Below are 13,857 nucleotides of genomic sequence, written 5' to 3'. Positions count from 1 at the left end.
CAAAAATTGCATTGCTCATTTCCTTGCGAGCGTGTAGAAGAATTCAAAATATCACAGAAATACTTTTATAGGACCTGTAGTTCTTGAGTTATGTTGTAAAGAGGGCTGAAACAACAACACTTTAGTAAAATGTACATAAAATTAAGCAAGTTTTCAAAGAATATGATTTGTAGAATGAACTTTTGCAAAACATCAAAGTGTTATTTTTCAATAATATATTGATTTAGACAATACAATCGATTTTTGTGGCCTGTACACCATCCGCGATAATCAACTTTTGAAAAGCACCCTTATCAAGGATTTAACCCTTGGCTAAAACAATAGGGATTTTATTCCTTGCATCAAATTTCATACCCTAAGTTTCATTTTCGCGTATTAGCAATTGCAATTTTGCTACCCTTTTTCCCATTTTTCACGTTTTTGACACCCTAAACACGGTACGCGCGTATTGTGGATACCCACGAAAAACTACCCTTTTTATGCGTTTTCATTATCGCGGATGGTGTACAGGCCATAATGGGAGTGACCCCTTAAATTTATGCGAATAACCCATTCAAATAAGAGCCCAGCATGAATGAATGAATATAATTAGTATAATTGGCATTGCCGTTGTAGCTACTTGTCCAAATACCTCTTAATGGGCGCTTAATCAACCGCGAATTCACTTAACGTGGATTTGTAATTTATGGAGTCGTTAGTGTTTACTTTTATGTGTCAATTACCATTGGACGTAAGTACCATACATATCGAATGAGATTTTGACTTATTAAGGGTAGACGAGGTATTGTTGGTCGAAGTAACCTAAAAATCGATTTTCATTATCTAGATCAATATATTATTGAAAAATAATACCTTCATGTTTTGCAAAAGTTCATTCTTCAAATCGTATACTTTGCAAACTTGCTTAATTTATTGTTGTTAATGAGTTACGTACGTTTTACAAAAGTGTTGTTGTTCCAGCCCTCTTTACAACGTAACTCAAGAACCGCAACACCTGTAAAAGTATATCTGTGGTATTTTAATTCTTCTATACACTCGCTATGAATTGAGCAATGCAGTTTTTACCAAAGCTCACTACCATTCGTAAGATGCTGTGAACTACCAAATCACAACAGTTTTAAATAATTAATAACCTTAAGGGCTGGGTTATGAACGTTTGGACAGTATTTATTTTGGGACATTAGAGCACATCAGACATATCGAATTGCATTCTGAATACGAAGAATGTCATTCTGATATCAAATAATAGCACTTTTTACAACAGATCTACATCTCTGAGAGAGATCGAGAGAGTGAGCAAGCAATTTTGGCACGCCGCGCCGTTTGGAAATCTAATCATCGGGGGCTTATAACTATTGCACAGCCCCTTAGTATGTATAGCAATAACTAATCCAAATACCTCTCAATTGATTTTACGTGCTTGCTTTATTAGCCGTGAGTCTATTTAACCAGAATTTATAGTCTATCCAGTCATTAGTCCCGGGTCATTAGTGTTTTACTGTTGGGTATTTGTACATTTATACAAAATGCTGTTATGCAAATATTGAGAATTTTACGTTTTAGAAGTTCAATTAGCGCGGTACCTAATGAACGGAAGCGTCAAACTGACTAAACACGTAACAATTCATTATTGTCATTGATTGCTTTCGATCCTCTTGACATTGTCAACAAAACACAAGCAGTGTTTCCTGGACTAGACGTAGTGCAGGTTGTTCTCTCACTAGGTTTTGATCGTGATCAACAGCTTTCCATACACCACATATTTTGTGGGATGATTTACAAATCAAATTAATGTTCAAAACTCATCCCAAATCGATATGACCGAGGAGCCAGAAGCGGATCTTAATTGCAGATATCGATTGAAGGCATTTACACAAGAGACGAGCTTTGGTGGTCTAAAATATGTAGGAAGGAGAGGCAATTTCACGCACAGGTAAGTTGCCATTGCCCGGCGCCATTGTCGGTAATATATATATATATATTATATGGAATCCATAACGGCCCAAATATGTCAAAATTATCATGCATTGTAAGTAATGCCCGGAAATTTCTTATAATAATAATTGCTTTTTCGGCATTAAAGAAATGCAATTTTTTGTTAAGAATAATTATGTTATGTATCACTGGACCAAGAAAGTAAAATACTATAGATAATGTTTTGTTATAAAACTGTCACTTTTTCATGAATGTTAGAATCTGTCAGACTTTTCTTTTAGGAGGGCAAGGGAGAACATTATTAACAAAAATTTCCAAAAAAACCCATAAAAACGTAAAATATAACGGCGGTCAGCATCCACCATGGATATGATCAAGAAGGAGGACAGGATGCCCCATGAGGGAGCTGTCTCTCTCCTCCTCCCTACCCTATTTCTTATCAGGCGCAACCTATGACATGCTATCTTTAAAAAATATATGCACCTGCTTTACTCTTCTAGAAGTATGCTATTTATACGTGAACTTACTAATCCCCTTGCGTTGAAGTTTCCTGAAACCATCGTGAAAATCATGTTAAATTTGCTGTATTTGTAAAAGATATATTACTTATAGCGCTGGTCATTATCCGGCTATAGAGGCATATATCATGGCTATGTAGGATGTTTTCGCTATGTAGGATGTTTTGCTGCCTCTGTAACACAGTTTTTAGTCAGTTTGATCTTCACAATTGTAGTGTTACCTGGATAAGAAAGTACATTAGATAGTTAAAACTATTCTTTTTCTGATTTCTTGCAACAAGACAAATAATTTGAGCACATTTTCATCAAATTGGAGCACATGCCATTATCGCCCCCTACGCGGCAAAGTTGACCCTATGACGTCACAATGTTACTCTTTGACACAATGTCTCTAATCTATACCGAGAACAATGTCCCCATTTGAATGGAGACATTATTTTCAGCATAGATTAATTATTTTCTAGTTTCAATTAATTTTATGCACATTTAAAAATGTCCATTAAACCATTAAATTAATTGAAAGAGAAATATTTACTAAGCCATATTAATAATGGCATTACAGATACAGTGGTTCGATAACCTTCACCATGATATATGTTATTGTTGATCTATTAGAATGAATATAAGTCTCAAGCCTCAATATTTTGCATACTTAAATTAAGTTAAATCGGTCCATTGTCTAGAGCGGAACCTTTAAGATTTTAAATTAAGCACTTATTTGTGCCTAAAACAATTAAAGTGAAAATAGGAGATGATTTCATGATAAAGAAAACTTTTTATATATGTATAAAGTAATACTCAATTTCTAAAGATAAAAGTGGTATTAATTTTCTTCGACTAGTAAAGTGGTAGTTAATTTATACGCCGTAACACTAAGACTAGAAATATATAAGTGGTATATTTAATAACTCTTTTCCTTACCCATTATAGGAATTTCGTGTTCATGATATATGTATCTATTATGATTTGTTTTCAGAATCTCGGTGGTTGCGATATTTTGAATATTTCTTTAACCCTTTTGGTTTCGGATTTTGAACTGGATTCAGACACCATCCATGACCCGTTTCTTTTTATTTAGTGTCTTATACCGGTCAGCTACATATATTACAACACCTGTTGTCTGACATATGAGATGAGCCCAACTCAATTTCTGCTTCCTTTCACTAACATGACCGAGAATCTCCTTAATGTATTTGGGATTGTCAAGTTGATTTTGGCCACTCGTCCTTCGCTTTTTGAAATTGCGCTCTTGCCCATTTTGCACCGCTGCAATAACATCAAAAACGTCTTTTAATTGGCTCAAGACTTTTATCTCTAATTACAGAAGCGTCTGGCTGCTCGTCGTTCTTCTAGCATTAGCTGGATTGATGTTCCAAATAGTAAGCTCTACACAGAAATTCATCAATCGACCAACTAGTACCAAGCTTTCCTATATTCCTAAAGATGAACTCGAATTTCCATCTGTAACATTATGTAACGCCAACATGTTCAGGTAGGTCCTTTATATTTGAATACATATGATATAGGTAATGTTGTCCGAAAAGCTTTTTCTTCGTTGTCTTTATTCGGCTTCCTCTTTTTCAACTCATCAACAAATGTTTGTATGGTTTATTCAAGCATCTATATCTCAGATTATTTGTGACATGTTCATATCGTGATGGACAGCTAATTAATTCCCCTTTATAATGACACCACATTTGAAACAATCACCTTTTCACGGCTACGTCTTGTGAATGTAGTGGAGTCTTAAACAGTCCCATACGCAGCCACAACAGTCTGGCATTTCCTCCTCATGCTGCTGACTAGCCTGGTCACATGCTGCTGTGGGATGGAATTTCATTCTTCAACCAGGATTCTTCACAAGTTATTCAATGTGGTTATATTGGTTAATCTGTGCACGTACAGCACGACCAATCTGGTCCCACAACTGTTCAATCGGGTTGAGGTCTGGGCTGATGGCGGACCATTCCATTCTCTCTACTCCCATATTTTGTATGTGGTCGTAGATTACTATCTGCTCTGTGGGGTGAGCGTTGCATTAGGTCCCAGATTGCGAAAATATGGGATTGCAGCTACTACACAGAATAATGATCAATTTGGCACATTCTGTTTGAGACCCTACTACATTTACAAGACGTGTATTCAGCCGTGAAAAATGTGACTGTTTCAAATGTGATATCATTGTAAAGAGGAATAAATTAGCTGTTCATTGATATACAACACGGTATTAACATGTCGCAAATAATTTGAGATAAAAATGCCTGAATAACTGTCCAAACTTTCTTTTGAGGAGTTTATTTTTATACACAAACAGAATTGGGTATTACTTGTGTTATAATCACTCATAACTACCATCATTACACATTTTGACACATTATTTTGGTACAGATTTGATAATCTCATCAAGAAATATGGCACTTTATGGAGGCTTCTCACTGTTGGTGTTAAGCAATTACAAGCTATGTTTCCGCAGCTGACGCTCGCTGGTCACCCTAGCATAGAGGTACCAGATGTTTATCCGGGGCATGTTTCATTGTATAACTTCATTTTAAATAACACACATACGAAGGAAACAACAATAAAATCGTAAGTATATAAAAAGAGGTGTAATTTAACCTGTTTACGGTGGTCATTGCGTGTAGTTATTGCTTGGATCCTAATCTTGGTCATAATTAATAATACTTTTCTGTTGAAGTCATCTTATCCATAAACTTATCAATAACATTCTGTTAATTTCTGCACTTCCATGAATATTTTATTATAAGGTGTCGATTTGACGGAGATGATTGTGGGCCACAAAATGTTACTACTATCGTCACCAATAATGGGGTGTGTTTTACATTTGACTCGCCATGGATGTCTAAAACACCAGGTAGGAGTAACTTGCTTGCTTGCTTGCTTGTTTACTTGCTTAAGATGAGTGGTGTCCTCAAACTACAAAAGCACGCCAAGTCCTTCTGTCCTGCATGGCCGTTCCCAAATCCATAACATCCAGTCCAGTGTCCTGTTTCAATACATCGTATGTTAGAGCGGGTCTACCAGGTGTTCTGTTTCCATGTTTTGGTGTCCAATAGATCAGCTTAGCTGCAGGCTCATTTTTGCTTCTGTACGCGTGCCAACGAAACGTGTCCTCCTCTCTCTGATCTTCTGTGAAAGTTTCGGTAGGTCACCATACAGTTCTTTGTGCGTGATGTGCTGCTTCCAATTGAGTAACGGAACAACAATAAACAAACATGAACAAGTTACAGACAAAGTTATAGATAATAAATTATTATTGCATTTTATAAAGTAAAATTACAGAAAATTGAATTAGAAAGACAAATTGATTGAGTAAACGTTGAAATCACTGCCTGCTTGTTTTACAAATTAAAAAACTGACAGAACTTTTAATCCGCTCGTGAATAGGCGATGTAGTTACCATTGTTCTTTGCCATTTTCAAAACCCACGAATAGAGTAACAATCATTTAAGGGGTATCGAGGATTAGTACTATTTTTAAATGGATTTAAATAATAAAGTTCATTAATTATGTAGACAAATCCAATTTTCTACTCACGGTTAGACAGTTTCGTCAACCAGGTCGGTTGACTTCTTCAGTAATGCGATGATCCACCTACACTCCCGCGAAATTTCTCATTCCTCGGTTGCACAGTTCTTCTTAACAGTGGATCAAACATTTAAATAATGTTTGGTTGTTGTTGTTGTTTTTTTTTTTGGGGGGGGGGTAAAATCCATATCTTCGATACGAAAGGTCAAAATTGTTAATTGATCGTCGGTTTTTCATCCCTGCTACATACACTTTAAGTACATATCATTAGATTTATGAAGTTTACTTCGCGGACTGTTAAATATCAAGTCAAAAATATCAATTTTTAATCATTTGCCATAAAATGTGTATTACAATGTATATCGTGAATTAAAAAAATATTTGGTATCAGAACGACATTCTTCATATTCATAATGCAATTCGATATGTCTGATGTGCTCTCATGTCCTACAAAAAATACTGTCCAAATGCTCATACCTCACCCCTAAAATGAGTGTTGTAAGATTGTAATACTATCGCATTTTTAGGGAAACTTCAAGGTCTTAGTGTAATACTTGACGCCGAAGAATGGCAGCACATCGCCGCACCAAACCAAAACACCGGCTTCTTCGTGTTAATTCATGGAAAAAACGAAGTACCAAATATGAAAGATTATGGAATAGAACTGGGTATTGGCAGACATACATCTATGCGTATAGAAACAACTGAGGTAATATAGTGTTTTAACAACTTGTATATATTTATAGAGAGAATATTGACAATATACTTATGAAATAGATACATTTGATAGGATTGTAGATTAAAATCGAATTAATTTGTGATTGATTACTGTTTTAAGATGGCTTCTAAAATGACCACCGAGACCCATCTTTTTCAAGGATCGAAGACACAAAACAAACTTCCAAATGGAGAAGGTTACTAATTGCCTTTACATTTTGAATTTTAAATATAATAGATCGAACGTCTATCAGCACCTTACGGATCATGTGTCGATGATGATACACAAGAACTAAGGTATTTTCCTGGAAAGTTCACCAAGTCCAAGTGTTTCCTGGAATGCGAAACCGATATCGTTGTTTCAAACTGCAGTTGTAGGACATTTTATATGCCAGGTATATACCGTAAAACCCCGTCTACAAGCATATAGTGTGCTTCTGATGAAAGCTACATTAACCCAGTCGCCATTATGGAGTTTGAGCAAATAAATTACGGATCCAAGCATATACAAACAAGTCTTATTTTAAGACCGATCAATTGTATTGGTATATTAACGCTTGCTTCGAATTAATTAAGCTTTTATAAAAATAAAAAAAACACGTGCTTCTGATGAAAGCTACATTAACCCAGTCGCCATTATGGAGTTTGAGCAAATAAATTACGGATCCAAGCATATACAAACAAGTCTTATTTTAAGACCGATCAATTGTATTGGTATATTAACGCTTGCTTCGAATTAATTAAGCTTTTATATAAAAAAAAAAACACTATATATATGCTTGTAGACGGGGTTTTACGGTAGTGTATGGAGTAGAATGAACAGTTTTGATTTTCATTGAAAAGTTTGCCTCTTGCAAATGGAGCATTTGATGTCTTGAAAACCTTAAATAGTTTTATAACCTTGTGTAATATTTATCTACATAAACATAAAATTTTAATGTGTGCATAAAGATGACAAATTGTTTTTGTCAATTTATATTTCTGGCACAGGTGACGCGCCATATTGCGAACCCCGAGATTTGATAGAATGTTTTCACGAAGCAGTCGGTAAGTAATTACTGCATATCTCGCACTTTATAGTTCCCGCGAAATCCATCATACATTAGTTAATCAATTGAGGTAACTATGCGCCGTCAACAGGGAAGTGGTTACATACTACTATGGTAACTGGATCATGCACCTTTTAAAATAATAGTACGCGTGGTAGACTATAAATGACGATTATTTCGATCGTGGTTCAGGACTCAAACGCGTGATCTAGAAGTTGACATAACATCGCTCAAAACTATAAAGTATGAATTAGTTTGCTAGTACCGTATTATCTTAAGGTTGGTCTGAACCCTGGAATTATGGAAACTTTCGGGCCACATAACTTCTAAATTGTTGGTCTAAAGTACATAAAAATATACATATTTAGAATGGCAAAGACTTGATAAGTTCATCTGTGAGGTCAATTTTTTTAAACTAGATCAAAATATCTAGGACCCGTTTTTTCATTTTTTTAAATTTTGACCAATTTCACCTAAAATATTTGAAATTTGGGCCAAAATCGGGCTTTTTATGATTTTTTTTTTAATCAGCATTTTTTGACCATTTTTGGTGCATATTTCTCAAAGTTGGTCGAAATTCAATAAATATGAAAAAACAGGTCCTAGATATTTTGATCTAGTTTTTAAAAAATTAATTTAAAAAAATTGGCCCAAGAATTTTTTTGTTACGATGCACGAAAAAGAAGTGGGCCAAAAACCGTTATTTTTGGGGTTTTGGGCCAAAAATGGCATTTTGGCCCAAATTTGATCTCACAGATGAACTTATCAAGTCTTTGTCATTCTAAATATGTATACTTTTATATACTTTAGACCAACAATTTAGCAGTTATGAGGCCCGAAAGTTTCCATTATTCCAGGGTTCAGACCAACCTTAAGAAACCAAACACTTTACATAACCGTAAAACTCTTCTTTACGTTCTTTTACGTTTCTGTTAATCCAAGCGTATTTTCAAGCAAACAAAAATGACTTGTGCAACTGCCCTGATACATGTAAAGAGACAAAGTACAAAATATCATTGTCGCAGTCAACATTTCCTTCATCTCGGGAACCGTATACGTGGATTCTCAGTGAAAACCCTTATGAGAGAACGGCATTTAATCACAGAGCTATGTAAGTTAACAAAGAAAGAAAGAAAGAAAGAAAGAAAGAAAGAAAGAAAGAAAGAAAGAAAGAAGAAAGAAAGAAAGAAAGAAAGAAAGAAAGAAAGAAAGAAAGAAAGAAATATCATATAGTTCAAGAAAGAAAGAAAGAAAGAAAGAAAGAAAGAAAGAAAGAAAGAAAGAAAGAAAGAAAGAAAGAAAGAAAGAAAGAAAGAAAGAAAAAGAAAGAAAGAAAGAAAGAAAGAAAGAGAAGGAAAGGAAAGGGAAACAGGTAAAACGAAAGGAATCTCGGGACATGTGCAGAATATTTGACTTCAACGCTAAACGTTCGTCATTGTTTGAGTTGACACATTTAATCAAGTGTTAAGTATATATTAGTAAGAGATAATAATTCTATATAATACCTTTTATATCATTTCATCTCTAACTTTTATTAAAAATTCCTACAGGGAGACTAGTGTCAACATGATTGAAAGGTCTTTCCGTACTATTATCAAGATTTACATCAATAACTGGCTAGCTGACGTGACGAATGAATCTGGCTTGAAACTTTCAGAAGCATATCCAGATGAATATGAGACATTGAACTATCAATTAGTACAAGTGTATTATGACTTTAAATACGACATTGTCTACTTATTGATGGATAAAGTTTACTACGAAGTTTTCTATAATCACAATGTGTCATATGGTTCCACTTTCTACCACACCGTTGAACAACTTTTTGTTGATGGCTACTTAACTCATGGGATATTCAAAGCAAAAATCATTGAAAGTTTTCAATCTGACCACGCAATGAATGGGACGTTTGTCAACTTTGACTCGATATATGATGACTTTCAAATTGAGAGTGGATTTAGGATTGTCTTTCCATTAATGTACCAAGAATTTTACAAAGTTTTGATGGTGAGTGGGAATCGGCTTTTTGAAGAAGAGGACTGCTATCGATTGACCACAACGTACATGAGGTAATGCAGATGAACGCACTCGACTACACTGTTAAATAGTGACGTGTACCATAAATATACTGAAAAGTAAAAGTTAGTCTAATATGTTTACCCATTGCGCTTTCTTGGTTGTGTGCTTAATTGTGTTTTGTTTCTTCCGTTATTGGATTCTCGTCTCCGTCACTGATGTTCTCAAATCTAATGTACCCGCTTTTTTTTTTTTATCTAAGGGCATGCAAAACTAGATCTGTGACAGGGTCGTTGCCTGAACATCTTGACATGTCTCTTGTTTCTTTCTTTTCTCTTTTTTCAGAGGAACACTGGCCCATGTGGACATATTCTTTGGAAACCTGGAAGTTGAACGTGTAACGGAACAGAAAGACTACGAGTTCTTTCAGTATATTTGTACGTTTTGACCAGTAGTGAAAGGGACTTTTAATAATGGTTAAGAACTATGGAATTATCCCATGTCCATGTATATTTTTAGGGCATGAAGGGTATCGCTTGCGGATCCTTTTTTGTCTTTTCTTGGTTTTACACATGTCTTCCACTTCCCACAATTGTGGTGAATCCAGATTTTTAAAACTGAAGCGGTCAGATGTGTGGTACACAAAATGTTCACATAAGGAAAGGCTTCAAAACGCAACCGTTGGCACTATAGCAGATACCGCGAAATTGTTCTTGAAAATTTCCAATCCCATGGCAGTCAAGTTAGTTCAATCGATTAGGCGTTCGACTGTGGTGCGAGAGGTTGTTGGTTCGAAACTCGAGGTGCTGATCCTGGTGTCGAAGGTCAATTGTGAAATGTCTAAGGTCTGCTCTTCTTGAAACCGCAAAGTCCCTCTGTGTTGTTTAAAGGCTTATGGAATGATGTGGGCCGTACACACTATAAAATAGGTAGTCATTTTTGACCCCATATGCAGGGTCAACTATGCACCGAACCCATTGAAGTCATTTTTGACCCGGTACATGAAGTCAAATGACCCAAATTGTAGTTAAAATGACTACATTTAGGGTCAAAAAATGATTTTTCCCCTAATAGGGTCAGTTGAAAAATAACCCTATTAGTGTCGAAAAATATATATTCAGGGGTCATGAAAAATTACTATGTCATTTAAATATGACACTTTTAGGGGTCAATTTAATATGATGTCAACAACTGAAAATGACCCCGACAGTGGTTGATTTAACCACAACTAGGTTAAATAAAATTGACCCCGTAAAAGTGTTGATATTTTGACCCCGTCGTTTTAACTGTGTAGTAGTCAGCGGCAACCTGTCAGGTGTTGTGCCTGTGCGTGGCGCATTATATGTGACCTGTCACGGCGAATGAGCCGTAAATTCCTCCCCGGTCAAAATTGTTTTATTTCGTATTTGGAAAATATACACCATAAGCTTTAAAATGGTATATTATTTGACTTCAAACGATATCGAGTAGCGGGGTTATGGTTTGTTGAACTTTGCTCCTTCAACAAAATGGTAGCTTTTTTCGTTTCTACGTGTGTCTCTTTTTCCACATTGCTGGCAATAAATATCAAACAGTCGTGATTGGCGGTCATATCAAGTCAACGAGGTTCAAGAAAGTTCTCTCATTGTTAATTGTTGGTTATACATACCTATACAAAATACAATGCCTGGTAACCCACCACTTGAACAGGATTTAGCCAAAGCAAACAAAGACCAGGGCTATTAAAAATTCTATTACCATCTAAGGTAGAAGCTTATTGTCCTTTTCAATAATAGGATTATTGATTGGTGTTGTGACTATCAAAATGAGACAGATGTCGCGCCGGCTTAAGTTACCAATGCATACGACCTTCGTACACATTTTACACTGTAACTCAAAATACAATTAAGGGAATTTACGGCTTATTCGAGCTGTACGGTCACATTATATCACTGCGCTTTTTTTTCTCAGTAAAGCATGGTTTATACGTACTCCAGTCGCTGACGCTGGCTTGAAAACCCGATCACCGGCACTTAGGTAGAAAAGGCGATTGGGCGTGAGCTCTATTGTTTGGAACACTATAGTTTGTTCTACTTATAACTGGAGAAAAAATGATTCTTTTTTTTACTGCACAAGCATTTGTAGAAGCCATCTTCAAACAGTAATCAAGTCCCAACAATTATATTATTATTATTATTATTATTATTATTATTATTATTATTATTATTATTATTATTATTATTATTATTATTATTATTATTATTATTATTATTATTATTATTGTTATTATATGCAGGTGATTGGGGCGGTGCTCTTGGTCTATTCTTCGGAGCGAGTCTTCTCTCTTTCATTGAAACCATTGATTTCTTCTTCTGCAATTCTTCGCGCAAGAAACTCGTCGACCAAAAGACGTGAGAGGTCCAAGAGGCTCGAATCATGACAGTCCAGCAAATGGATAACCATGTTATAAAAATGTTTACTTACATAAGATATCTGAGACAAATGTAAAAATATATATTTTTGCCTCCGATTGTCACGGAGAATCGTCAAAAACAACCCGTACCAATTGGATGTTTTTATTGATATGCTGTATTTTATTATCTAAAACTGGTGCCAATAGCTATCGTTATATTGTGAAATCATGGATATAGGCCAATATTGATTTTTTTGTTGAAATGTACGTGTAAGTATTATAAAAGATAAGAAAGTAGTAATTTAACTTAAATTCTTTGATTGAATCCTGAATCCTTCAATTGTGTTGCCTCTTTTTCACACATCCGTTTACGTTGTTTTGCGTAGTTTTTTAACGACTGAAGGATTGGTCATAGATTAGGAGCTGTCAGACTTGAGAGCACGTGGTTTGAGTTTAAGGAGTATAAACAATCAGCAGCTTTGACAACCATTATTTTATGTCCATAGCAACAACAGGACTGATGGATTAGGCCCTTCACAATTGATTCTTAGTTTCCTGTTTCATGGTTGAAAACAAGGGATGAGGTGACCTTTAATTATTAATTATTAATTATCTAGTATTTTCTTTATTTTAAAACAAGTGGTCGCAACCTATATCAACCTGTTTTGACAAGGAACATGCATTTAATTATTTTACAACTATGTTTGATTTTATACATAAGTAATGGTACAGTTATGTTCTTTGTTTATTCATCATTATAGTTGATATGAGCCAAGTCAGAATGTAGCAAATGGAAGTCATGTAAAGTTATTTTAAAAGAGAAAATCCAAAATAAAAATAAAATAATTAAATATTTTGCAATTCTCTACTTTGGACGCGGGCGGGAAACAGGAAACTAAGAACTAATTGTAAAGCCCAAGCCTAGGTAATTCCTTGTAAAGGATTTTTAAATTAAATTTTAAACTTAAAATTAAAATTTAATTAAAATTTGGTATAATTCTACTTATTTGAAAGTGTTTAAGAGTGAAAATAAAGGTATTGAGCCAATCCATGTCAACTCCAGGGATGTGCACCGCAGCACCTCTTTTTCTGTGTGGTGCTAGATATTGGTGAGAAAGTAAAATCCTGAAAATTTGAGCTTCATACTTCGTTTTCCCGTGGTAGCAAGTTGAAATTTAGGGGGGTCAGCGTAAAAATGTGTCGCTACTCAAAAGACGATGTTTGGAGGGCCATAAATGTATAAAAGGAACCCATTCAACTTTTAAAAATATGTATCCTGGGGTACTTGTTTGTGTAAAATTCAAATCTGCCATCAGCAAACTTGTAAGTCCTTTACTTAAACATATATAGGGCCCTCAAATTGCAAATTCATCCATCCAGGAGGGGGGTCCAAAAGTAAAAATAATTTTAATGTCCACCTTTTGGTCGGTCAAAGCCCTTTGGTGGGACATTACTCTTATCCCATATTGAGCCTATTAGAATAATATTAGCTGAGATATTACCCATGCAAAACCCCCAATTGTACATTTTTTGTACATTTTGACCCCCCTGAAAACCAATGTCAGACATTATGCCCCACCATCAACTTCAGGTATGTTGAAAATATGTCCTTGGACAACATTTCTGAGAGATATTAGCTTTGGGTCTCGTAGTTAGGTTTGCCTACTCCATAGAGTTGTACACA

At 35.2% G+C, this 13,857-nt stretch overlaps 1 protein-coding gene across 1 annotated transcript; it reads left to right on the top strand.

The window, feature by feature from the left end:
- The first annotated feature begins 1,381 nt into the window (after window positions 1-1,381).
- LOC140136607 (acid-sensing ion channel 1A-like) lies at window positions 1,382-13,220 on the top strand. Its single transcript, XM_072158291.1, has 11 exons — window positions 1,382-1,933; window positions 3,778-3,945; window positions 4,842-5,039; window positions 5,219-5,325; window positions 6,527-6,708; window positions 6,955-7,111; window positions 7,707-7,763; window positions 8,708-8,876; window positions 9,316-9,834; window positions 10,127-10,218; window positions 12,057-13,220. Exons 1-11 carry the CDS (start codon window positions 1,818-1,820, stop codon window positions 12,173-12,175), a joined length of 1,884 nt encoding a protein of 627 aa, XP_072014392.1. The 5' UTR covers window positions 1,382-1,817; the 3' UTR covers window positions 12,176-13,220.
- Window positions 13,221-13,857: the final 637 nt, after the last annotated feature.

The sequence above is a fragment of the Amphiura filiformis genome, chromosome 16 (assembly GCF_039555335.1).
Source record: "Amphiura filiformis chromosome 16, Afil_fr2py, whole genome shotgun sequence".
Classification (NCBI taxonomy): domain Eukaryota; kingdom Metazoa; phylum Echinodermata; class Ophiuroidea; order Amphilepidida; family Amphiuridae; genus Amphiura; species Amphiura filiformis.
Note: the sequence above shows the minus strand (reverse complement) of the source record. Positions and strands in the feature narration are given on the sequence as shown.

What these genes read in the sequence shown, in the direction of transcription:
- LOC140136607 (XM_072158291.1), top strand. Translation starts at nt 1,818, where the DNA reads ATGACCGAGGAGCCAGAAGCGGATCTTAATTGCAGATATCGATTGAAG. An exon ending in TGCGTATAGAAACAACTGAG is followed by an intron (nt 6,709 to 6,954) that starts GTAATATAGTGT and finishes TAAATATAATAG; the next exon opens with ATCGAACGTCTATCAGCACC. An exon ending in TTGACCACAACGTACATGAG is followed by an intron (nt 9,835 to 10,126) that starts GTAATGCAGATG and finishes CTCTTTTTTCAG; the next exon opens with AGGAACACTGGCCCATGTGG.